The sequence below is a fragment of the Ceratina calcarata genome, unplaced genomic scaffold, assembly GCF_001652005.2.
Source record: "Ceratina calcarata isolate Rehan_Ccalc_2016 unplaced genomic scaffold, ASM165200v1 scaffold72.2, whole genome shotgun sequence".
Classification (NCBI taxonomy): Eukaryota; Metazoa; Arthropoda; class Insecta; order Hymenoptera; family Apidae; genus Ceratina; species Ceratina calcarata.
Genome location: NW_017178472.1, coordinates 1,237,897 through 1,265,117, shown reverse-complemented (window position 1 = coordinate 1,265,117; position 27,221 = coordinate 1,237,897). Strand labels below are relative to the sequence as shown.

General features: G+C 44.5%; 1 protein-coding gene across 1 annotated transcript in view; it reads left to right on the top strand.

The window, feature by feature from the left end:
- The window catches only part of LOC108630286 (retinal homeobox protein Rx1), a 35,503-nt gene extending 29,990 nt beyond the window's left edge, over nt 1-5,513 (top strand). The window contains exons 3-5 of the mRNA XM_018033474.2: nt 2,783-2,880; nt 2,964-3,142; nt 3,339-5,513. Of these exons, the coding sequence (XP_017888963.1) occupies nt 2,783-2,880; nt 2,964-3,142; nt 3,339-3,502 (441 nt within the window). The 3' untranslated portion in view covers nt 3,503-5,513. The remainder of the gene's footprint in view (nt 1-2,782; nt 2,881-2,963; nt 3,143-3,338) is intronic.
- Nucleotides 5,514-27,221: the final 21,708 nt, after the last annotated feature.

Here is a 27,221-nt window from a genome sequence, read left to right as displayed (position 1 = left end):
ACTTAATTGGATATTTCCTTGTATACTTTTTAGCACGTAGCTATTTATTATTAGCATTATTCTTCCGACGTCTGATTTCTTTTTAATTATAGGAAATGCGTTTTTCTAAGGTACATAAACGTTTGGGATTGACTGCATAGCCAATACATTCTTAAGCGTAGTCATTAAGACCTATGAAATTTGGAAATATTCAAACCACACGGGAAAGACAAAAGACTATCGTACCGCGGAAACGGGCCACACTCACCTATTTAGGCAAAGTGAGCGTGCAATTTTAATCCCGGAGTTACTTCCATTTTATTTCAATTTTCTTACATTTAAACCGTCTAAACGAGTTTACCTTCGCAATATCATTGCTGGCGAGCGTCGTGCAGCATTGAGAAGGATGGAAGAGGGTTGGACGGATGGATAACTGGTCGAGAATGAACAAACTGGAAGGATGAGGAAGAACGTAGAAGGTGGGCGGAGGAAGATGGCTCGGAGAAGGTGGAAGTACCTACTCTAATAAATTTACGACCTAAAACGGTTAAGCCGCGTTAGCCCCGTTCTTTATATTTCCGTGAGAGGAAGAGAGGGAGAGGCGAGGTACTCCGATTGCCAGCGACTGTCCTTCCTTCTGGACCGAAAGAGAGGAGAGAGAGATGGTCTTGTATAGGTCCGCGACAGGCTTCGTACCCTGAGAAGATAAAGCTAGAGAGAGAGAGCAAGAGAGAAAGGTTAAGAAAGAGATGAAAGAAGGTTCGAAAGAGAGAAAAGAAAACGACAGAGCGAAGGATGAAGAACGATGAGAAGATGTGAATATATAAGAGATACGAAGGGAAATTCGCTTATTTTCTCATCATTTCGACGTGGCATCTTGTCTACGGCCTTACCTCATCCACGGAGCCAGGAAAGAAAATTGCTTCTCGTCCTCGAGAACGGAATATCGTCCTGATGAGCCCGGGAATGCCTCGATATCCGTCCCCTACCACCCCCTAACCTAACGTTACAGTCTCAACAGAGTCATCCAGTTAACGGGGCTGCTTTCGTCCCATCCAACGTTTTCGGCCAGGCCGTATCCTCCATCTCCTTCTCCGTCGCTATCGTTGACGGGACATTCAATTTGCTCGCTATTTATTATTCGAACGCGACACTTCCTCGCACCAGCGAGGAGGACTGGAAGCAACGGAAGAAAGAGAAAGAAAATATAAGTAAAAGAACGTCGAGGGAATTCAGGGAGTCAAATGGGAAATTATGAAGTCGATTACATAATGAAACGGAATAGCACTGTAGCTTCGTGATCTAGTGGATTGCGCATGGATTGGTAAGACGAGACAGGAGGCTAGAGTGTTTGCTTGCAGACGCACGCGCGTTTCGTCGTGGACTGCCATGCCGCCGGAGAGAAGCAAGATATTCGCCGCGACGCGACGTCCGGACGTCTTGCTGGGAAATCCGATTTCGAGATCGGTAGATTCCCGTGCGAATTTGATTCGTTTTATTTGTTGTATCCCGATATCGATGGAACCCGGTAGTTGTAGATTTCCCTTGAATCTGAAATCCGATGCCCGAACAGATATACGCCTGCCATTTAACGTGCACTTAAATATGAAGCCAAACAACAAAATTATGAACGATGTAGCACAGATTTCTTTTTTCATATTACGACACTGCAAAGTCAATTATTTTTTTGGCGACGAACCGTAAGTAATTGCGACAGCCCACGTAAACGTGACGACGCGATTTCACGACAGTTCCAAAAAAGGATGCTCGTGGGCTGACCGACCGAAGAGATCTTTCCTCTTCGCCTCCGTCTTGCTCGTTTTCTCCCTCGGTGGCTTCTCTTGCATACTCGTCACGGACCGGCCGGAACCGGGCCTATCGGCGTGTCTCCGCAGCACTGAATAATTCATGAGGCGAAAAGCCAGCAGCCGATACTTATCGCGATAGACTTTAGCGGGCTGCCAACAGCAGCCATGTTACAATAAAGAAATCAACATGGCCGACCGTACTTTTCGTCCCTCCTCGTGTTACGGCCACCGTTACTGCTCTACCCTTCTTCTCGCGTCCACCTTGAGAGCGCCCTCGCGTCGCTCACTTTCGATTTCGTCCCGCAAACTTATCCTTGTTACCCTCTGGATGTCGAAGGGTGGTCCCCGGGCGCGGACACCCCTCGCCTTTGCGGAGCTCTCTTCTTGCCTCCTTTCTTGGCCCGTGCTGCCTTCAGGGGTGGACCGCCCCGCCCAGAAACATTTCTCTCCGCAACCCTCCTTTTTGGTAGCAAAGCTGAGAGAGCGGGACGGCAAAATTGAAGAAACGAACGTGCACGAGAAGGATGAATGATACGAACAGAGGAAACGTGAGAAGATTGGGTGGGAAAAAGCGAGAGAGGGTGAGAGAGAGAGAGGATGTTTGAAGGAAGAGAGATCGGGAATTGGAGAAAGAGAGGGAGAAAAGGGATAGGAGAGGTTTGGCAGCCACTTTTCTCGCCTGCACGGAATCGCGAGACGCCAAAGGAACTCCATTTTCTGGCTACCCTTGTTTAGGGGGCTTGTTCTTACCTCTCCTTTGTAAAAGTTCCACGTTCTCGTGGAAAGAATTTCTCGAATCATTGAATGTGCTGATTTACGTGGCTACTTCTCACTTTGCTGGTAGCAAATTTACGCTATTAGAATGCATGAGCTTCGTTGATATTCATAAAAATAGTTAACGCCTTCTACGCATTTGCATTGCACAGACGTTTTTGATCTCTGCATAGATTACAATACAATTGAATCAAGCCCCTTTTTTGCGTTTGCTGTTTCAGGTATGGTTTCAGAACAGGCGGGCAAAATGGCGTAGGCAGGAAAAGATGGAAGCTGCGAGGCTCGGCCTCAGTGAATATCACCATCCTGCCAATATGAGGTATTGTTTCTAAATAATAGAACTTACTACCTCGTTTTCCATCGAACAAACGTATCAATCAAAGATTGGCCGTTCTGTTGCAGAAGCGTTGCTGGTCCGGCTTTAGGTTTACCAGGAGACCCTTGGCTCACACCGCCAGGCCTATTGAGCGCTCTTCCTGGTTTTCTAGCTGCGCCACACACAGGATATCCTAGTTACCTAACGTCACCAAGACGATTGCCATCGCCGCCGAACGTCGGTGCCGTTGGAAACACAGTGACAGGTGAGACATTTGAACAAATTAAATAGATAATTTATTTATACAATTTTATGGTACTGGGAAATATCTTCAATAATTATTAATGAGCAACTCTTAATTCTTTTATTAGACAACGTTATTATATCCCTGTCGAAAACGAATCCAATAACAAAGAGGAAATTGAATTCCAATGGGAAGTTATTAAATGTTTTGTCGACAGGAGCCCTGGGTGGAGGAATGACGAGCATAGGAAGCGGAGGGCACGTGCCGGCGACGCCGCCGAGTCCACCGGGCCACGATCCGCGCACAACGAGCATCCAAGCGCTGAGAATGCGAGCCAAGGAGCACGTCGAGAGCATCACCAAAGGGTTACAAATGGTCTGAAGTTTAACGTACGACCCTGGAAGTCTGTATCGCCTCGAACCTGCCCCGACCGCGCTCTCAACACCGCGGGCGTGACGAGAAGCGAAACTACATTTATCCTCGCCGTGACCAGACTCTCCTGGAGACCGGAGAAAACGTGTCCGGTAAGCGGGCAGACAGATCGACAAACACGTTCCCTCGTCCCTCTTTCCATGGCCGACGCACGCGACGGTGAACGAGACTCTACGAGCTACGGTCGTTTCTAATTCCGCCGTTTTATCGGTTATCGAATACCGAAGCCGAAGAGTACAAAAGTCCGAGACGAGAGAAAAGGAACGATTAACGCGTTCGAGTACTAATTTACCAGTGGTAATCGAGAAAGAACGAGAGAAGAGAAGGGAAGGACCGATCGGTTATTAATGTAGGTGATTGATAAATCAAATTTGTTAATATCGTTTTTTGATACGATATCAAGCAGCAGGACGTTCTGTGCGAGTGAATACTTTGCTCGGTGATAAAGACGAAATAAAGGAAGAGATTGCTCGATAGGGTAATTGAGTTCCCCTGGTCAGTCGTTTTGGTACCGCGTCGTGAAACTATAGTTCAGGATAATAGTGCAATAAACGAAGAGAAGAGAAAAAATAGTCAAAGAGCTTTCGTACGTGGATGGAGAGTAATTGTAAGATCAAAAGGCAATGGCTTCGTGAAGAATACTCCGTAACTTCCTGAACGAATTCGAGCTCAGTAAGTAATCTGTTACGTATAGCTTTTAAAAACGATCGCGAAATCCTTTCGAACATCGCGTTAGAGCGAGGTTTTATTTTCTGCGAATAGACGAACTGATCTAAGATGGTTTAAACGTGATGTGCACGTTTATTGTAGAACTCGTAAATCGCGTTGAGAGTGCAAACGGTATGAAATCTTCGAACATAAAACGCGATGTTAAAAACATAAACACTCTCCTTTTAAATTCAATTTTTATTTAGTTCTCGAGTTTCTTTAAACCCGAATCGAAAATTAAAGTTCAGTCGACAGTGAAAAAGGTTAGCTAAAATTCCATCAAACCCGTCACACTCTTAACCCGATAAGCAACGCTGTCATCAGCAGATTGTATGCTCAGAGTACATTTACGATACCCTGGAACATAATGGAATGAAACGAATCGCGGGAGTGTTATGACAGTCGATCGAGTCATCAATCTGCGAGTGGGTGTTTAAATATGTAAAGTGGCTGCATCCCAGCGAAACAAATTGGTACAAACCGCGAGGGTCACTGGCCCAGGCCGACCGAAGTGGTGTAAACTGGTCATTTATCCGAAATATGATTAGCATAATTTGTTTGATAATCATATACCGCGAATAGAACACAAGTGTCCGATACTTTATAAACGAAACTATCATTCGCGTCGGACGTCAATAAAAAATGAATGATCAGGTAACTTGTCTGAGCGATCGTTCGATTTAGCCATCGAGCGATCGTTGTAGCGAGTTTTAACAAAACGAAGATTCAGAATTTAGTAGTGATTATCGCCCGATCGAAACTCGATCAAACAGTGCGACGAACCCTGAGGGACTAGATCAATATTTCTTGTAGCATAGAGTTTAACAAAGTATGGTGAGAGGGAGAGAATGTGATGACGCATTTTGGCATAAACAATATTCTGCAGTATTAATAAAGTTAAGGCGACGAATTGTGCATAAAGTTACGTAATAAACGGTTATGAATAGAATCGCTTGGAAGGGGGCTGGCTACGTGGACATTCGAATTAGAGCGTGGATCGAATCCTATCAGTTTTCTAATTTTCTTTTCAATAATTCTGAATTCTGTATCATTAGATTAGTTACAGATTCTGTGCTTCGATTGAATAAACGTGTTTTGCTATGCCCACTACTACGCCAGTCAGTTTCCATGCGACGTCCGAAAACCAAGTAGAGGGTGAAAGAAAGAATGTAGACAGTTACCCACCCCCGAATGTCTATTTGTATATATACCTTCTCGTGATGAAATAAAATTTGATGTACATATTTAATCATACCACACGTTCGTCTCAACAGAGTATTCTTCCGAGTTGTGAGCGAGCGAGAAATCGTGGTAGATCACAGATTCTTGACCACGATAAAATTGCATGCTTTTGCGAGCTCTTTATGAAACGCCCCTTCTCCTTCCACCCTTACAAACTGATCGATCGCTTTATTCCGTTTCTCTTTCGTTTTTTTTTCGTCTAATCGATTTGATCGATCGATAGGCACGCGTTAATAATACAGCCAAAAGAAGGGAGAGGAAAAAGAGAGAGAGGCGGATTCAAGCGATAAAAAGAGGACCGTCCGGTCCCACGGATTTTTAATTGTCCCGCGCGAGGCCGCTCGTATTTGTTAAGGAATTAGCATTTCAAAGAACGATTTCAATTAAAGCTTAATTAATTTCGCGGAGAACGGCGAGTCGAGTTGACGCCGCGCGCCTCATTGTTCACCTTACTTTGGACTTAATTGAAATCGAAGAACCGCCCAGGCGAATTTGAACTGCCGACGGGATCCTGCGAGAGGGAGATAAAAATCGGAAGAATTATTAAAAATTGGCTGACAGTCCATTTAGCTCACGTGATTACTCGTTAATGAAGACTGCGATAATTACAAACTCAGCCAATTCAAATTTCTCTTGTTATTACTTTAAATATTATAATGACTGATTTTGCAAATTGGAGCAACGAATTTTCATTGTGTATTCTGGAATATCCGTAAAATTGTAAATTCCTCTGATTGCGGTGTTAGGTTCGAAATAACATAAAATGTTGACGAACTGATGAAGACCACACTTCCACGCCAAAAAACCAAAAAATTGTCTGACCACCGATTACGCGAAATCATAATTAAAAAAAAAAACGCGTCTACCCCGTACATTTATCGACCGTGCCGCGGAGCAACATCGAGGTACAAAGGGCTCGCCCCGAAAAAAAAATAGAGAGAAAAAGGAAGCGAAAATCTGCAAAACTGCATAAATCAACGAGGGACGGGCGCGACGAGACTCGCGCTCTGGCTGGTTATCTTTTTCGGAGGGTGGTGAAAAAAAAAGAGAGCGGGCGCGGTGACGGGGCGTGAAAGGATTCGACGTTAACAGCACCAACAACGCCGGCTCGCTGGAAGAATGGTGCTGAATGGTCCCTGAACGATTAGGTATTCCAATCGTCGCGCGTTAGGGGTCGCTGTGAAGTGCGGCGGCTAGGGGTTGGGCGCGAAGGGGCCGGCGGTAAGAGGGTGGCAGAACTCGCCCAATAAAATGGTAATTCCTGTTTGCAGAAGTTAACCATGCGAGCGAGCCTGGAGATTCAAGTCCATGCGTACTCCCTAACTCCAAAGACTAATAATACCTCTCGGGGGCCGAGAGCCGAGCCTGCTGACAGCGATATAGTTGTACGGAATAAGAAAGCGGGTATACCTACCTACACATACGCTTGGTCTTGAATACTCTCGGTGAGCCTCCGATCGGGATTTCGATGCGCGTGTGTACGAACGATCATAGGGAATTGGGGAACGCGATACACTGGAAAAATTAAGGGGTGACTGTGAAGTGGATGAGAGAAACTTCAGATTGAAACTGGTACTTCCCTTTCAGGCTAGTGGAAGCGTCAAATAGTAATAAAAGTGAAAGATTTTATTTAAGTTTCATAAAATCCCAATTAGACTAGTAATGTATACATGTGTATAAACAAAATGAAGAGTCATTGAAGTAAGTAAAGAATACAGAGGGTTGATATCATACAGTTATCTTTTCAAATTCCATTTCCTTAACAATTCTCGGAAAGATTTGAGCCTGTACAAATATTCATGTACATTAACAACCATGAATTCAATGTACCTACGTCATAATCGGTTCGGCCAAACTTGATCGCTTGGCAATACATGTATGTGTATTAGATTAAACGACGTCCAAAAAATTGGAGGAAGCAGGCAATTTCTTAAGGGCTGAAATTGGCGCGGAAATCGTGGCTTTATTAAATTTGTTTAGGAACAGGTAAGGGAATGGAGGTCGGGGGTGGTGGTAGTGAAGGAGCGGGAGTCGGTGAGGAGGACCTAGATTCTGGCTGAGTCGTCCTCGTCTGTCTAATATTGCTCGATGCCCGGCCTGCCTAACCTTATTGCCCCGACAAAGTAAAGAACCGACAAGGGACCCGAATAAGACCAGTTTAGGGCCAAGCAGATCAATGAAACACCAAACCAGCGGGGCGGAATGCTCAAACAGTCCTGAAGACAATTCAGTGGCTACGATGGAAATGGATACCGGGCCGATGCGATGGAAACGACGAGATAACGTTTTACCTCGTTTCGAGTCCGTTTCCAAGATTAGAGAAGCGATCTTGCGATACGCCATTTATCCATTATCTGAACGCTCTTCCTTCCGCGATGCATACGATCTCTTGTTTTCAATTTCTTTGTCCGCTTTCTTTATTAATATTAGAACAAATTATTAAGTAACACAATAAAAAAGAAAATACAATATCATACGAACTTTTATATTCAGTATGTTCTAGTTCGATCTCTATTAAATTTTTTAATATGAAGATTTTGTTTCTCAATGTAAATAAAGCAAACAAAAATGGTTTAAGCAATGGGGAAGGTGAAAGAACTTAAACGGTAGATAAGAAACCCTAAAGATGAGGTGAGGAGATTCCAGTAGCGCGCTTCTGCTCGCGGGTACCGACTATTTAGCATTATTAATTAGAGCCAAAGTCATTCTAAGTTGGCAAGTACATAAGCAGAAATAATATTTGCACGAGCGTTCATTAGACGTGGCAGAGGGCACGAGCTGACGCCGCAAACGGGTTGGATTCTCATTAAAATAACCTTACCTTTCCTTTTCGTCGCTCCTTCAACCCTTCCCCGGTGTCGGCCTACCTTTCCCCTGTCGCCCTCTTTTCCTACGTTTTTCCATCCTCATCGCCATCGGGCAAAACGAAGACGGCGCACGAAGGAGAAGGACCGCGAATGGGTTGAACGAGGAAAGTGGGGAGAGCGAGTTACGGGGGTAGTTTGACTACCACTAGATAACTTAAATGAAAGTCGCGGTTACCCCCTTAACGCGAAAATACGCTCAGGGAAAATTTCGTTTTTTCATCCTGATTAATGTAATACCCAGCGCTGTGCTGCCGCCGCTGCTGGCCACGCTAATTGGTCATTCTCGGCTCGCCTTTGATTCTTGTCTCCTGTCTACCTCCCCGTAGCGGCAGAACGCGATGCACACAGAGTACCCGTGTACCTTCACTCTCGGTCCGTCATCGCAGTGCCGGCCAGTAGACTGAAAATAAATTTTACCCGCATGACGGATTAAAAGGTAGCAGCGCGCACGAATCTGCGTTTGAAGGAAGCGTATTGCGATGCCGAGTTCTCGCGGAGAATTTTCCATACGGAATTGTGGCCGAGAAGTTAAAACGAGTTTCGCAGTGGCGCGACGTGACAGAGAAGAGGGACCTTTATCAGGTTCCTATTTAAACGAGCATGATTTTCAGCTACCTCGAACGTAACGCATTTCGTTTCTTCTCCTTCTTCTCCGTTGGTTTTGATTATTTTGTAAAGGTATTAGATTTTATCTGATCTTTTTGCTATGTCTGATGAACCGAATTAAAAGTTTGCAATTGAAATGTCGACTGTGTTTGCACGAACGGTCTCGTAAATTAATAAACTGAACGAAATGATAAACGGACGGTACCAATCGTAAAATTGAATGTATTTTTTGATAACAAAAGAGTAATCGCACATTTTTCGCAACAAACTCGATTTGCACCGATGAAAAGGAATGACGGAGTGAATCAGGACACAGTGAAAGCAAAAATACGTAATGCGTGGGTGGAGGGAAACGTTAAAACACTTCTCGCGTGCTTAATTGTTCGTGAATTATTAAAGGGAGAATAATTTTATATGAATATATAATAGGTATTACACTTTTCAGATCGTACAAGTCGTGTCGGAATACGTATTTTCCATCGGTAGACCGATAAACGAAACGAGAATAGAGCGGATAATAAAACAAATAAATATCGGGGATAACGTTCTACTTGCCGCGAGATGAGAAAAAACGAGACGGAATCGCATCGGATGTAATCCTGTGAATAAACGTGTCCAATCCAGTGAGCCTACCAGCGATTTTCAATGGTGAAATACATCGGTGTTGGCGCGACGTTTGTGTTTGGAGTTCAACAAAAATTGTCCGCTTTTTTATCGGAACGAGAATATTTTTGGTTCGCGCAGTCCCATTATAAATGTAATCCGTCTGTCGGTCATTCGACGGCAATCGAAATCTACATTTTCATGAAATTTATCGTTATAATACTACCAAATGATAATCCGATAAAAGGCTAGCGTTGCCCAAGCGTCGACGTAATTTTTCTGTTCCGCATACCAACTCGCCTGACGGACTCACGCCCGTTAAAACACGCGTCGTGACGCGGCGTCCCGTTTAACCTGGCTCTCCAATTTCGATCGCCATAAATTGCTACGCAACGCACACACACGCACACACTCTCATATATACACATACGTAATAAAAGGATAATAAAGTCTGCGGAGGCTGGGTCGCATCGGCGCTTTTAATTAAACAATTTCGCTAGGTGGATGGGCCATTGGTAATTGGAAAAAAGTCCACAGAACCGGGTATCGGTATCGAAGGTCGACTTCCGGCCACGGATCACGGCCATTGGGCATCGGGTTTGGTCATCGGGAGAGTACAGCAGGGCATATCGGGGTCAGGGGGGACAGGGAACGCGACGGAGGACCGGTACACCAACGGGTGTATGTATCTCTTCGGGGATGGCATGGTACGGCGGGGTTGCGGGTGGTGCGCGGGGGTGGAGCGGTGGAGAAGTTCCAAAATGAGTACCCGTGCAAATACGCCAGGATTGTTTCTGCCGCTAATTGCTCGGTTTTTTGCAGGGGCTCGGCCAACAATCGATTTGCATTTCAAAGGTAGTCCGGCATAAAAATAAAATGCGCCCCGTTAAAAGTTGACTGGCGGCGGCGCAGCGGCGTTGTGTGCGTGCCCCGATACACGTACCTCCGCGATTCCACGTATACATTCACGCACACCGGCGGATCAGCCGGGGCCGCTTGCGAACGACAAATTGCATAAAACTCGTGCCGGATTAAAGCCGTCGATGGAACAACGTCGATCCATGCTTTTTCCACCCGCCTAACGCCCGATCCGGCCGAACGTCGCGATTATATTCGGGAACATGATGGTTTTTACCAGTTTCCGCGCCCCGTCGACACGAGATTCGCTCGTGGGAAACGTAGTAGTAAGTGAAAGACCATTTAAAACTCAGTAACACATACTAGAGTAAAGGGATTGGTACAATGAAGAAGCAATCTTCTAATATTATTACTATAATATATAATGCAATGGTGCAGTTAACAAAAACATCACGTATGATGTTTGGTTACATAGAATATTTGAAGATTCCGTTTTGGAGAAATGTGCTAATGCATTTTATAAGAATGAGCGCTAACGATCCATGAAAGATAGTGCATTAATAGGGGTCAACTTTAACAGGCACCGATTCGGAGGGATAGAGTGAAGAGATCTGGCGAAATCCAAAATCGCAGTCCCCGCAAGATGAATATTTCGTTTCCTGCGTCGTAGGGTGGCCATACAATATTTGATTTTACGCAATACGCATCGGGTGGTTTCCACGAACGTTAATTATCACTGACCACCTACAGTCCCATTACATTCCAATCGACCCCTTAATCAACGCACGATTGGTGTACTAATTGATTGCTACCCCGTAATTATAACAGTGCACTGGCAGACACTGGTATCGAAACCTCCCAAGCATCGAGAAGCTTGGAATTGTGTACAGAAGTGCCGATTCTTGCAAAACGAAGCATATTACAACTCACATAGTATTACCTCAGTCATTCTTTCTCTATGTTATCTAGCGTACATGTAAACAAGAAACTTCTTATAAAAACTAAATATGCTAAACTTTTCACATGTTTTTGGGGTATTATTCAAGTATTATTAGCCAAGAGCTTATTCGTTTTTCCTTATTGAGAATTAAATAACTCAAGATCTGAGAAGTGTGACGAATAGTGACAAAGGGTGGCTTAAATTTCACCCCTTCTTTTTTGAAGGTCATTGGACCAGGTGCTGACGCGTAGTAGCAGGAACATGAACGAGCAGTTGCATTTACCGTAGGATCGATAGAACGTCGGCAATATTTTACCACCGTCGGTTCAGGTTTACTGGCGTTTGGTGAAATAGAATCTGTCCCTTATCGATGAAAATTTCGTCGATAAAAAGCTATTGATAAAAAGCATCAAGTGCCTAAATCTGCAAAAGGAACGCATTTGCGATTTCTCTCCTTTTCAGCCGTCTTTCATTCGTATCACGTAATCCGTCGATGAATTTCGTTTAAACGAGTGAAATGATAATTATATCGCGCACAAGATGAACAAGGCGGGCTATAAAATGCGTTATAAGGACATTAAAACGTATTAAACGCAAAATTTCTGCGTCGCCGCATAATTCATTACATTACATGAAACATGCTCTCCAATTACGTGAAATTATCGGTATAGAAATTAATCCTATTGACACGCGGGTAGCTCCGATCCCACTCGTTAAAACGGTTCTAATGAAACGCTTCTCCCGCTTCTCCCTCTCTTCACGTATCCACCATAATCGCTCTGTTTACAATTAGTAACATTAATTCGCCATGATTTCCAGTCGTGTGTACGTGAGAGAGCCTCGTGGATTTGTATAGAATTTCATTAAGCCAACGGTTAGCCACTCATCGAACCATAGAACGTAACCGGTGGTCGGATTTGTACCAATTATTAGAAAATGTATATACAAGCGGCTTTGCGCGATCCACGTTCCGTTTGGCAAATATTTGACGGCTCTCCATTGGACACCTCCAACAGTTCTGAATACCTCGCATATGCGTGGATATTTCTATTCCCAATGAATTGAATCATCCCTCTAGCCCGCAGAAAACTTGAAAAATGATCGCGATTCATGGATTTTTTATATGAAAAGATTTCCTGGATCACTACATTGTTAAATAGTAAAGTTTAGCAAATATCTAAGTGTAATAAACTAAAAGTTCAACTATATTTTGTTCAGAGAAATAGATATCTGATATATTCACTGGCAATGTCTGTCTTCACAAATGAAAATGCGGAGGCTAAAAATCAATGTTTGGTACCGAGAAATCGTTGTAAGGCAATTATTCGAGACTCTGCAGGGGTATCGTACTTGCAACTCTATTCTTCAACTGATACTCAATTTCTGACAAACGTCACGATAAACTAGCGTCTCCCTCCTAAGGAATGATATCAAGCGATCGACGCACAGATACGTTCATCGTAGATCGTAAGTGCGCGTGACACGATCACCATGGCCAGAACCAGCAATTCGAAGTTTTTAATAGAGATTTGCACTGGCCGGCCTGGCCAAAGAGGTCGGTATAATCCAATAGGGCCCCATTGTCTGTCCGTTCTCCGGACACAACCAACCCCGCCGTCGTCTCCATCTATCCTCCTCGCTTTCTCTCGGTCTTGCTCTTTCCCTCTCGCTATCGCATCGTTCCTCCGCTCTCCACGCCACCATACCCATAGAACACGAGCACAAAGACGTGTTCCCATGTATATGGATGCGACACTGCACCGGGAAGCAATGCATATTCAAAATCCAGCCGCGGGCGGCTTGCCAGGGCAACGGAGTCTCTTGTTTTGCTACAGGCATGAAGCACGAGTCCGCAAATTTGGTTACTTCATTTTGAGCCCTGACCACCTGACCACCACCCTTTTTGGCCCCCCAGATCCACCACCTCCTTTCAACCGGGACCTCCTCCACCGCCACCTCCTTTTAACCCCTCGCACCACCTCTGTTCGCATGGAACGCTACGCGTTTTAACCCCTCGGCGTATGTCCGGGGTTATGAATTTTAATAGCTTTACGCCGCGCCACGTGGGGGTGGTGGAGAGAGAGGAATCGCGGGAGGTGGCCAAAGGGTGCAGGCTCGTGGGCGCGAGCGAGTCAGGTGGTGGTGGCGGAGAACGTGAGGTGGAAGCGGAGGTCGGCAGGAGGATGGGCGCTACAAAAATGGCGGCGAGTTTTTCGCCCGTCAAATTGTCGATAGATTAGATTAGAGAAAAAAATGCGCGAGCGTTGCGCGCCTCTGTGCGTCCTCTCCCCGCGCGGTCGCGGCGCCCGATGACAGAGACGAGAGAACCGCGTCCGGATCGCGCGGAAGGAGGACGCGGCTGACGTCGCCGTGCATAGGCGGTTCTGACCTGTACGCGACACGTTTTTCCGACCGGACCCAGTGCTTTCCTCTATATTCTCTGCACTCTGATTTTTTCGAGGGGTAACGCCGTGCCGCGCCGGGCGATTTTTGTTTCGACCGGGTCTCGTTAGTCCCTGACGTACGGTGAAAAATGCGTGAACTAGGATTTGTTTTATCATTCTGCTCGGGTCATTCTATTTTACACGAGATGCGTCTTCACCACTGAGTACACATCGTCACTAACATTTTAAAAGAATTATCCTCAGTCTTTGTCACTTGTGATAATATTATACTAATGATTACTATTTATTTATTCGCAATCTATCGATGATGAGCATAATCACATGAATTCATAAGTCACCATTAGATAGTAAAGAATTGATACTTAAAAAAAATTAACGTTCGTAAATGGAAAATTACTAACGAGAGGTAGGTATCTCGAAGATCGGCTTACGCTCTATCCTATCCGTGTCCGCGGATTATAACGGTCGCGTGCTGTTGCGGGAGCGCCGATTTAAATCATGACGAAACGATTCGAAAATTCCGAATGTCACCCCGGGGGAACGGTTTGACAATAGTACCAGCGGCCTCATCAAGTAAAATCATCGTCACCAAAACTCGCAGATGGCTAAACGTAACGCGTTCGCACAACCCTCCTTCCCTATCGCCGCCGCCAACCCCGCACACCATTTTCAGCCCGCGTCACATCCTTCCCTCCTCCAATTCAGCCGCGTAATCTACTTTTCGTTTTGACCGTGAATGTCGTTAGCACGTTATGAAACTCATTAATCTCGCAAATACTGGCCCAACAATTTCGTGCCGCGTAAACGCACCATTGAATTGGTTCCCGGCCGCTCTCTAATGGCGAAAATTCCGTGGTACCTCTCTTTCTTTCGCATTGGTTCCACGCCGGTTTGTCGATATCTAAACTGTCGTATTAAACCGTACTATATCTCGTAAATAGTCGAAGAACAGTAACTCTCTATTTTCCTTGGGAGTAACGATATTAAAAACGAAAATACCCAAGTGTTTGCTCGTTTCATTAATTGCATCCTGCACTGGAATTAAGTTCTAATCTCCTCGTTATCGTGATCATTTTATTGGATGCGTTTCCATCCTTTTCAGCACAGATTAGCTCTTCTTCTTTTTCCACTCGTGAATAAAGAGGAGTCCACCGGACGTCCAAAGGTTGTTTGCATCGCGACTGTGCTCGAAATGGGGATCGAAGTCAACGCGGAACGATAATGGCTGGGATCGTTGAAGCGGAATCCACGTTTAAGGAGGAATTACCGTGAGAAAGGGTCCGCGGTGGCGTCCGATTCAGATGCATCTCCGTAAGGATATCCCCTCGACGCTGAGACGAGCGGTCGCGCGCACTGCCAGGTACCAGTAATGAACTCTTCAGGATCTCGAGGGATTTTTCGTAAGTACCTGCGGCCCGCAACCTCTTTTTCCCTTGACACCTTGAATGGTGTTAGTTCTAACGCCTGTAGATCACCGCGGCCAGGAGGCCACTAAGACCGTTGTGGAGGACCATCCGCCGCGACCGGATCCCCGAGTTTCGCAAATTCGGTTCATTTGTCGCATTGTATACGGCTTAAAAGAGAAATGAGACCCTCTCGAAACGTAGAAAGAGCCAGAACGATAACGGAGAATGTAAGTAACCGAGAGCGGGAGTGAAACTGGTAAACCGGTACGGTGGCGGTGGAGACGTGGTAAAGAACATTGAAGTTTGCCGACGAGTGCGTCGACGCCAGGGGTGGACCTGCTGGTGAATCACTTGACACGCACCTTAATCGCGACGCATTCGATGCACTTGCGTTGTCTTTATCCGTCCTCAGTTCGTGAGTACCAAAAAACTAATGAGGGACGAACGACTTAATGTCATACTTATTGAAATAAATCCAACGAGAAGTTATTCTCGATTTCGAAGTTGAATAAAACAATATACATGTATACGTAATTGAAAATGAAGAGAGTTCGGAGTGGTTATCGATTAGATCTATTCGATTATAAACGGTACAAAATGGGGAGCGAGTTATTCGCAGGTGACACAGTTATGCTCGCAATACCGAAGTTCGGTAATTTGCGGGTAATGCAATTAAATTGGTCGCGTGATTAGAACTCAGTAAATTGGTTGCTTCGAATGACATACGACTAACTAACAAGTTTACCATTGCTAAGCCGTTCCTAAGCCTTCTAACGAGAATGTTCACAAATATAATCAATTACGGAACTCGCAATTATTTATCAACGTGATTTTTTTCATAAGAGACAACAATTTTTTAATAATTGACAATAATTATCGTTCCGGAAAAACCGTAATCGAACGCGCTTTGATACGTTCATATTTATGGTAAACGCAAATTGTTAACTGAGTGTCTGATCGAAAACGCGAGACATCGCTTATCGCGCGAACAGGAAACGGTAATAACCATGATAAAACAATTTCGTACGCCTCGAGAAGGAAAAGGAAATATATATTTTTTCAGTCGAATCGTCGTGTACTAGTAATTACGATCCCTATCGAGGAGCACGCGCGGGCGCAGCGCAATGGGGAAAAACATCGCGTGTGATTTATAATGTATCAAATTGTGAAACGCATGATGAGCGACTTCTCTATTGTGTTTGGCTGCGAGGACAGACGCATTTCGAAAAAAAAGTTCATGAAATCATAGAATATTAATTGTGATGCAAATTCGATGATGCGCATACAATCGAAAACGCGATTATAATCTAGCATGTCTGAATGGCAGCAATTAGCGTCAATTCATTAACACTTTCGAATTCCTTTAAGGAGATTACGTTTGCATGTACGCGTTATCGTCTAAACTTAGATAGTATTGATCAACGAACGTATTGATTATAATTGCATCAATACATTTCTTAGGACTTGAAACTTCTATCATTAAAACAATTCTTATACTCCGTGTATCTACATATTTACATGCTTAGAACGAGCCGCAGTTGACAAATGAATAGATGAATAAAGAGAAAATGTGCAGCAGCCTCTCGTAAAACAATAGAAATATAGAACCATGGATCTAGACTATCTAGAGAATAAAAATCATCGCAATTAACTTGAAAATAATTTGATGCGTCCAATTTCCATCGATTCTCTCGGGCGGGGCACGTTGATCGATTCTGATGAAGCGGCAAGGAACGACACCGTTCGAGGTCCGATCCTGGATCAAAAATTACTATCTAAAAAATCCTCTAACGCCGGAGGAAAAAGAAGAGAGGACCTTGCCGAGCAGTTATTAGTTTTGTCAGCCGGGGAGCTTAAGTTTTAAGCCGGAAATCAATGCCCCGGTCGGACGGCTTTGTAAGCTTCCTCGTATGACGGTTTTAACGAGTGCGAGTTACGTAAAAGTAACGCCGCGCCCTGGTCGACCAAAAAGTCCTCAAACATCTTCCAACTCCCCCGTGCCGACAACCCCTTGTCCGCCAAACGATCCCGATTTTCTCTCCCCCTTCAGCTTCGTTCGGCTCGCTTCTTGCTCGATTTTCACTTTTCAATTAAACGACGCGCCTCGATTCAGACTAAGCGAACGAATCATATTCTTTTATTTCTTTTTACGATAACAAGCCTAAATATTTTCACTTGTTTACCTATAAGCGATTATTCGTTCTTTTCTCCTCTTGTATCTAACTCATAACTTTGATGCAAAGATCTTTTTAACATCATGCAAATTCGTTTAATTAAAAAGTAACCAAACATGTCTACTCGGAAATTAACAAGGACCCTAGAAAGTTGCCCGTTTAGAAGTAATAAAGAAATTTAGGCTTCGCTGATGCGGCGTATATCGGCTCGCGTCCGAGGTAATCAACGCTAACCAAGAAAGTCCTTAAATACTCCTCTAGCCAGCTTCATCTTATCCCCGGGGAGGTCTTGCTCGCTTTTCAATTAAGCGGCGCACCGTGTTTAATTTTCACGGAAAGATCCACCTAGCCGAGGTTGAATGGAAGGTATACCACCGGCGAGGTAATCGATCAAGCGAACAGGCGAGATACTTCTACCTTTTTCCATTGAGATACATCTCGCGTTCTAGCCAGGCCTTTAATACTGTAACTTCGTATAATTTGATCAAGGAGCCCTGCGGGCCAGTGGCTACATCAAACGACACAGCCTCCGGAACGGTGACAGATATATTAGCTTCGACTCAATAGAAATGTTCGAGTTACACATTATTCGACTGGTAGATCTCTACGACAAACACAACATCAATTTTTCCCATGCAGCTTCCCCCACGCAGCAGGGGTTCTCAGAATCGGGGTTCTCACTGGCTTGGCCTCCTCCCTCCCTTCCTTCCTTCGTCCCTGTGTTTGCACGAATCTTCCCTCTGGACAAACGTGACGCATCCGAAAAATCATTGATTCTGCGGTGAATGTTTATCGAATTTCGCCCGTGACTGCTCTGTTTTGCTTAACGTGGGCCTTCGGTTCTTCGTATCGAAATGATCAAGTCTTATTTTTAGCGAATGACTCCCTTCCTTCCTTCGTCCCAAATATTTCTGTAAACATCTTCTTAATATTTCTGTGAACATCTTCTTTTCAACAGACATAACGCTCCATTGCTCAAATATTATGTATGCAGAGATAGTTGCAATTATCCAATACAAATTCCATGTTGGTGGTAATTAACTGCGCTTATACTGTTATTATTGCACTGTTATGATTAAACATGATTGTTCGACGAAGCGAAATGAATCGCGGGACATCCATGTATCGCGGGGAGAGCAGTCGTAGTCGTAGTCCGACAGAGAATTTGTGGAAGAAGAACCCGGATTTGCACGCGAGTACACTGTACCTACGTTCGGTTCCCGTTCCCGTGTGAGTGAACGATAGACGAGTGTGCACGTAAGTGAAAACAGGACGAAAATGGGAAGCGCTGAACTGGTATAAACAAGGGTCGCATGCAATATTAGGGGCATTAAGTCGCCATAAAGAGCGCATTAGGGGTGCGCCCGTGCCCTCGAGGGGTAGTTTAGCGTTTAATTGTCCCACCCCGTATATCAAAGGTTTCGATTTCTGCCTGACTACGCGCGTTATAAATCCACGTACGTTCATCGTTTCACACGTTTATACACTATTCACGCTTAGTTGTTGTTACATGAGAAACGGTACTAGTTAATCCGCTGTTAGCAATCAGAGATGTGTAATAAATGAACTAAGAAATCAATTCTCTTTATTGTCTTCCTCTCTCGTTTTCCCTTCGTTTACTATTACACAGAATTCCAATTAATTATGGATTTCGTTTACCCTGTTCATAAAATATTTTGAAAAACATCTCTTATGAGATCGGCATGTCTCGTTAATAGTTATCAATGAAGAACCAATTCGCTAGCATTATGATCTCCACGAGGGACAATACAAGGATTATTCGCGACGATTCTCTTAATTTTCGACGATGTAGAAATTGAGAACGCCCACGTGCGACTAAGCTAACGAAGGTGCACAGAGGCGCGTGTACGCGCAGTTGCGTAGACATTATATGTGAGGGGGTACCCGAAATGTATGAGAGGAACAGGCGAATACCCAAGTTGCTATTGAACCGATTTTGAGCAAATATCACTTGAAGCAGGTCGGGGAGATCTGCGATGCCGTAGTGACGGGGGGTAGCTGGTGGTTGCTAGAAGAGCAAGGGAGGACGACGGAAGAGGCTGAAAGGGTGCCTGGGAGGGGGAGGAAGGGAAGGGGGGTTAAAAGGACCAAGAGGTAAGGGTGCGACCGGGGATAAAGGGGGTTTGGGGTGGTGGGTTGGGATAGACACGGGGCGGAGGTGGAGAGGTAGAGACAGGAGCAGAGAGCTCGCAAGCCCTTCGGCAAATTTCATAACCGAACTTGTCGTATTTGCCCAGATTATTTCAATATATTCGACTCAAGCCGGGAATCTGTTTGCGAGCGAGTGTATGCGTGAATGGAACTTGCCGCGGTCGCCGAGTCCGCCTATGTGCGGTTCCCGTCTATCTTCTCGCGCTATCCCGTGTTCCCCGTCGATGAACCTACCTAACGCACCCTTGGCAAATGCGGTACGCGCCGCCACGTTGATACAGCTTTTTAAGGAAATTCTGGTTTACGCGCGTCTATTCCCCCTGGTTGCCTCTCATCGGTTCGCGACAGTGTCGTACGCGCTCGAATTCGGATTCGAAATCAGAGATGAAGACCTTTGGCAATGAATTGTCACCCGCAGGGATCACGTTTGACGATGGCTACCTCGTGCTTTCTATTGGTAGTACAGAAAGTTTAATAACATCGTTCTTTGGAATGTTTGCTGATATTTTCCACTGAACGTATTTCAAACTACTATATTTGATGGCCTCTCGATGTAAATTCTAGCTATAAAGACTTATAGAATTTATTAAATCTTTCATATAGAATTAGATAAATATTTAATCGTTGTATCACAATGAACGAAAGAAACAACTGATTCATAGTTGAAGTTATTAGATAATAATGGTTGAGGTCTACACTCAATTAATTTTATTTTTCGGATATAATCATTAACGAAAATAATTCATTGATCACGAATATTTAATGCAATTCAAAGAAACACGTTTCATTCGCGTACCGATTGCATTTAATATGATTCATCCAATTTGAGGGAATATGAATAAGTAGACTTTAATTATGCACAATATCCAGTACGATGTTAATCATTAAGTGTTAATGTATCTAGTCTGACGAGATCATCGAATTTGGAAGAATGGAGAAGTTGTGAAAAATTGAAAGACAGATATATTAACACGATTCATGGACGAGTAATCACAATTTCGTTATTATTAGCGACGGTTAGCCGAGGCAGTCGGTGGATTGCTGGCTCGTTGCTCCGTCAAATTGGCAGGAAATTGAGCGGAGGTTAACGCGAGCTCGTGAAGTCGTGCTAATTAAATAAAAGGAGGATGAAATCGAGGATCGAAGAGAGTAGCTGCCGGCCGTGCATAAACGGAGCACGTGCCGGCACGTGTGAGCACGCCTTTTCCTCGAGGCTCGCACGAGCTTTCCCGTAATGTATTATTAGCCCGCGGAATGCGATATATATTAGTTCTGTAGCCGTGGACAGATACGAGAATCAATTAAATAACAATGGCTGCTCGTTAATCTCGCGTCGAGACCGCAGACGCGACCGTCCATCCGAAACGATCCCGCGATCATTAATTACTCCTACTTTCGTCGGCGGTTCGCGCTTCCGGCGTTCTCCATTTCATTGTGGTCGCCGGTTATGATTGACCGTCCCAAATATATATTTTTTTCAAAACTGATACCCATCCGAATTTGATCGACAACACTGCAAAAAATATCTACTTCCTGGAAACGCGAAATTGATACAGAGTAGTTTTCATAAATTATTATGAATCAGAGAATGAGCTATGTAGAAATTATATAATTATATTTGCATAATAACATCTACTTCCTGTCGAATATAAATTTCTAGCCAGCTTCATTTATAAGCTCCGCGGAAAGGGTAAATATTTCAACGATTCTGTAATCCCGTTATCGATGCCACTTATAACTCGTCGATCGATCGTTACGCTCTTGCAGGAAAATATCTGGATCCCTGGGGCGCATCGAGTAAGAGATAGGTATCCGTGCAAGCCTGGTGAAAGGGTGGGTTGGAATCGAGATACGTAAGTAGCCTAGCCCGTTCCGAAAAAATGAGGTAGGATGGCGGCGGAAGGGGGGAGGGGGTAAGTAATTGACGACAGACAGCTGATTCGAGCTAAAATTAAATTCCCTCTCTCGACGACACGTTAGGCGGATAATCAGGATTCGAGGATCGCGGTAGACGGCAGTCTCCATTGTTTCATTCGATTTACACCCGTGCTCCATACCCATAATACAGAACCTGCAATTTACAGGAGAATGAAAAGTTAAGCCCGCGCAGAAGGCTCAGGGGTGGCGTGCAGACAATGGGCCCTGGCTTTAAAATCTCTCCGGCAAACAAATGGGAAAGCCCGGCTCAAAACGTAATTGAGATATTGAGATCTGATTAAGATGAAATCAATAACACGAACTGGTTTCCGGTCGCGTTTCGCCTCGTCCTACATTCAGTCTGTTCACGAATCTTGAAACGATCTCTCTGATCGCGACGGGGTTCGTGAAGGAGGGGTGGCGGCGGGGGTGAGCGATCGGAACGCAGTGCCACACCGGAATACTTTCGATTTCTATCGGTGAATTCGAGTTCAAAGCGCCACGGCTCGGAGCACAAAAGGGTTTAAGGGCCGAACGACGGAATGTATTAAGTAAGGATCTCAACGACGTCGAATCTTGTGTAAAAATAGGCTCATTCCGTGAAACGGTTCGAGTTGGACAATTTCCGCGGAAATCGATAGACGCGAAAGATAGTTATCCAATTCATGCGAAACGAATCAGACGCGTTTAGAGGTAATCAGATGTTTGATAAAATGCATGACTGGCTTTAAATAAAGCCTTGTCGCATTACCGCGTAATCGGGAAGAGCGTTCGCGTTTATCAGACTTGACACGACATTCATATCGCGAATCATCCTCTCGATAGTTACTCGCTTCGGAAGAAGGCATGCGAAACCAGAAACGGAATAAACAGTAAGGACGCTGTGTTTCTTTCGTGGCGACTCTTTCTATTTCCCTCTCTCTTTCTCTTTTCCAGTCTTGTTCGATTTGGCATATTTAGCACGGATACTAGCGAGGAACTTGTAAGCTTACACCTCTCGAAGGGTCCCTTTTTCGGATCTGCTTTAGGGACGACTAAAATTACAATAAAAGATACTTCTGTGGCCAAACACGACGCGGAACAGATTATTATACGTCCCTCGATATGATGAGGCGTACACACCGGAGACTGGTGTATATCCATATATACCGGGTGACCACATCTGCCGGTGGCACCGCGGGAGGTCGGTCATAGGACCCCATTGAGGAGAAAGGCCCTCGAAAAATCTCCTTCCACGCTTCCGTGCGGACGAGCCCGTTGTATTTTCGAGTCCAGACGATCGGGATCACCTTTATACCGCCAATAAGAGCGACGAACTCGTCGCGGTTCTACCAATCCTCGGCAAGCTGCTCGCCACACCGCGCTACCCTTGTCTCCACCGTGGTAATCGTGTAACCGACCCCCTTTGTCGCGGCTTTTCACACCGAGAGGCGCGTACACACCCGGACAACGTTTCTTTTTTTATCCAGCACCGCTAATTATCCACCGAAATCCCCTTAAACGGCCATTAAACCCGCCCCTTAAACGGTCGTAAAAGCACTTTAAGGCTAAACGGATACAGAAACGGCGAATTCTTCGGCTCGATGTTTCTCCTCGGCTTTGCTTCAACCTTCTCTCCCCGTTTCTTGTCATGCTTTCGTACTAGGACTACCAACGAGTTTGATAATGACGCTTGCCTTCTTACCAGAGATTCTCTTCTTCGGGGATGAAACGGTGATTCCCTCGAGAGATCGATCGCTCGAGATGTACAGTGTTTCTTCGAGGACATAAACGTCGCGTTAAGACGTCTTCGATTTTTTAATAGCCAACTAAGTTTCGTCGTCGCCAAGACGATGGTCAATAACTCGAGAATAGGGTAGAGAAGCGAGTGTGCTTCGTTCTCTGTTGCTCGTTCTCATAACATTCTTCTCAGAAAAATCGTTTTAATCGTAGGATGCAAACCATAATTTCAATTTTATTGTAAAATTTTCCACATTGCTTTTAACCAAAGCTTATCAATTATCATTTCTCATACAACAGTTAATCTTTCTTTTATATCTGAACGAATAAACCACTTCTTTCCTGAAGCATCTCGATTTCCTTTTTTTGTTGGATATCATTGAATAAAGTTGAACGAATTGCGGCACGATTTAAGGTCGAACTGATAAAAAGTATGTACAACAGCTCAATGTTAGATAATCAGCTTAAGGTAATGTAATATTACGGGTCGACCCTAGAGAGGGGGAACGGAGGATGGTTTATCAAAGTGTATCCGCAGCCTTTCGTGTCTCACGCTTTATTAAATTGCACACCGCGCCGGTTGGAAAATTAATACATAGCACGATTAATTTATGACTGTAAAATACGCCTAAAGCCTCCACTTTCTCTTCTATATGTATTTTTACCCACGAATGCAACGATAACAGTACCGTGAGAACTTAGTCGTCGGGCTCATGAAATACATTCCCCCTTTGCTTCTTCTCGTTACTGAATCCGTTTGACCGGGGGATGTCGATGGTAATCGAGTCAGTAACGAGATAAAACAATTATAAGCTGATGGAGGTGAGATTCGAGACTGCCTGGCACGATGCCCGGTTCACTTTGTACCCGGACTCTGAATTTCGTCGCATTTAGACATCTTTCACCCCGCATGGAAGACGTCGAAGGACCCCCGATGTGCGCCGCGTACGTGCATGGCTTGATGCACCTTTTATCCCGCGAAAACCGCCTCATTCGAGAAAATTGATCGAGTGTGAAAGACCTCGTTCCACGATCCATTAAAATGCCGTGAGCTTTGATCTTTTCAACGAGCCGGAGCATCCGATCGGTCGGACCTTTCCCCTTCTCTCACTTTCTTTCCCACTCTCTTTCTCGCTTTTTTGTTACGCAAAGTGGACTCAACCTCGAACCATTTTAAACTGAATCAGGATACTAGCATGGACGCTTATAGAGGATTAATTTAGTGTAACAACTTCCTAATTGAGGCACATTAATGAGCCATGATTTTATTTCTGAAACAGTTCTATTCAGGGACACCAGAAAGTACGTTTAATTTAGTTCCCATCAGTCGCAATTAAAATGTAAGCATCTGAATTTATTTTAACTTCTGTATCGTAAATTTCAATTTTTTCAAATCTGTAGGATAAAATTAAAAGAAAAGAATGTTCCAGACTGGAACGGTGGAAAATAACGACGAATCGTACAGGTATATCAATTTCCAGGGTGCGGGGTACCCACGATATCTGGGCGTAAGCCTATCGACGTAAAAGCCATTATTGTCGGTCACCCTTGAAGGGGCTGAAAAGGCGAAAAAGAGATCGGTGTCGGGGATCGGGCAGGTCGTCAGGCTTGCTGTGCCCAGATGCCTTCTAATGGCCTTAATGAAGTGTGTACGCACCGCGTGTATGGATTTAGAACGCAACGAGACTAATTTTTAAGCATAATCGCACACTCAGCTTCACAACGTGTGAACGAGAGCGGTTCTCAAACCGTCTGCGTCAACGTATCCCGTTTCTGTGTCTTCGCGCGGAATTTCTTACGCCGCGGGTGTCCACGAACATTCCATTCATGTTTTGGGAATACCTAGTCGTGAAACTTCTCTATAATTGGCTGCTATTTTCTTTTTTCTTATTAGGTGCCGATTGTTCGTTCACTCTCTCGTTTCGGGTGACTGAAAACCCGTTACTGCAAATATTGGCATTCACTCTTCTTGATAAATTGATAACGAAATCTGTAATCAATAGAATTGGTAATCTACATAATTAATTCCAATAAATGAATACATATCTCAATATGTAATCGTTCTGAAGATTGAAGTAAATCTTCGCAAATATACTGGAGAAATTCCATCAACAAAATGGCGACTGTAATACGCGACGTATGCAGCTAGATCGTAATATCTTTCAAAAGTGGGGAAACGATCTTGTAAGATATTCCACTGGATAAAGCGGTAAACAATGGCTGCACAATCGTATCAAGGTGATTTCATATTGCACGCCGTTTTATTACGGAACTGCACACCGTAGTTTCCTCTTTCGAGTGGCTCACTGTTCTCTCTCTCTAACAGTTTGCAAATGTAGATACAATTTAAGCGCGGCTCAGGCTTGCGAGTAAGCGGAAAAATCGTTCCACCCTTCGAGAGAAAATGAGCGGCGATGCACTTTTCGTGGAAATTAAGCTGTTAAAGGAAACGCTCCATTTCTGCAGAAAATACAACACGAAATCGAGTGAAACTGAAATCTCGTAGATAGCGTTGACATCAACTGTAATTAATTTTAAAAGGAAATCCTTTTTTATTACTCTACGGGAAATTCTGAAGTACAGGAGATAAGAACTGTATAAGAAAAGAGCGTGTGGACAAATATTTTAAAGAATAGAAGCTCGAGGTCCAGTTAGACTTCTCGAATCCATGACTGAATACGAAACAGTTTTCGAATAGAACGTTGGACAATATTGGAACGGAAACAAGCGTATGTACGTTCAACGAAGTTTACATTAGGTGCACGGTACAATTTCCAACGGAAGGAAAAGACATTGCAATCAGTGGAAATCAGCTACTTAGCGTCGCCGGGGAAGAAAAGGCGTCGAGAATAGGTAGTAATCTCGACGATGGAGGTTTATCACGGCAGATGGACTAATTGATGTCATTCAGGGTATCATTAATGCCGGTGTTCTTGGACACGGGTATCAGTGTAGCTAGTGATTTTCACAAGCGGAGAAATCTTTTCAGACTGTGCCACTTCTACCGACTTCCCGCTTCTCAAGAACAGAGCAACGGAGCAGGATGGGAAACACGAAGGAGGAAAACCGGAGAAATGGAGAGAGTGGAAGAAGGATAGAAACAGGAAAGAGAGCATCGTGTGTGCCGAGGAGAGGAAAAGGGGAGAGCGAGATAGTCATATTCGTGGGTGTCGAAGGCGGGAAAAGAGGGTGAGACCGCAGGAGGGGATGGAAGTATGAAGTGAGCATATTACTATTGAGAATAAGTACCTGGCTTCGAGATGGTGGCTACGCTCGGGGGAGAAGATGGAAGGGGCTGAAGTAACGGCACACGGGGGTGGTACGTCGGGGGTACAAATGGGGTGGTACAATGGGCACTAATGGATCTCAAGCCGCCGCGAGAGGCGCTGCTTTTAATCTAATTGTCCTTCGTAGCCGTCGCGATCGCGATCAGTGGTATTCAACTCTGATCCCTCATCCACCCCCTCAAAACATATGATTAAGGCCGGCAAAGAGAACACATAGGCAACCGGAGGTGCGGACAGGCTGCAACTCGTTAGTCTATGCGAATCCTTCTTTCTGTGGCGACAGAGTTTAGAAAACACAATAATAATTTTCTAATGGAACATTCATAAAATTCTTGTAATTCTAAAAGTTTAGAATATTCTGTATTTTTTATCAGCTAAAGCAATAAAGCTCTCGTACTACGAATAAAGTATGAACTTCTTAGACACTTTTCACTTATAATTTAATTCACTTTTGCTACTCACTAGAGTAGAAAGAAAAGTCTTTGGAACGAAGGGATAGCGTGAAATGAAATTCGTCTCTCAGTCGCTTAACCCCTAGCAGCTATCGATAGCAAAGTGCATCGTATGGACACAGGTATAGGTGTGAATGCTTACGAATCGACGCGGTGAATGAAAGAAAGGCGAAAGTAGACCCGAAGCGTTTCTTTCTCCTTCTAGTGGTTCCATTTAGCGGAACTTTACAGCATTATGTGACACGGTCGTTCAGCTAAAATGCAAGGGGGGAGGAATTTCGAAAGCATGCAAAGCGTGCTCTTTTCTAATGT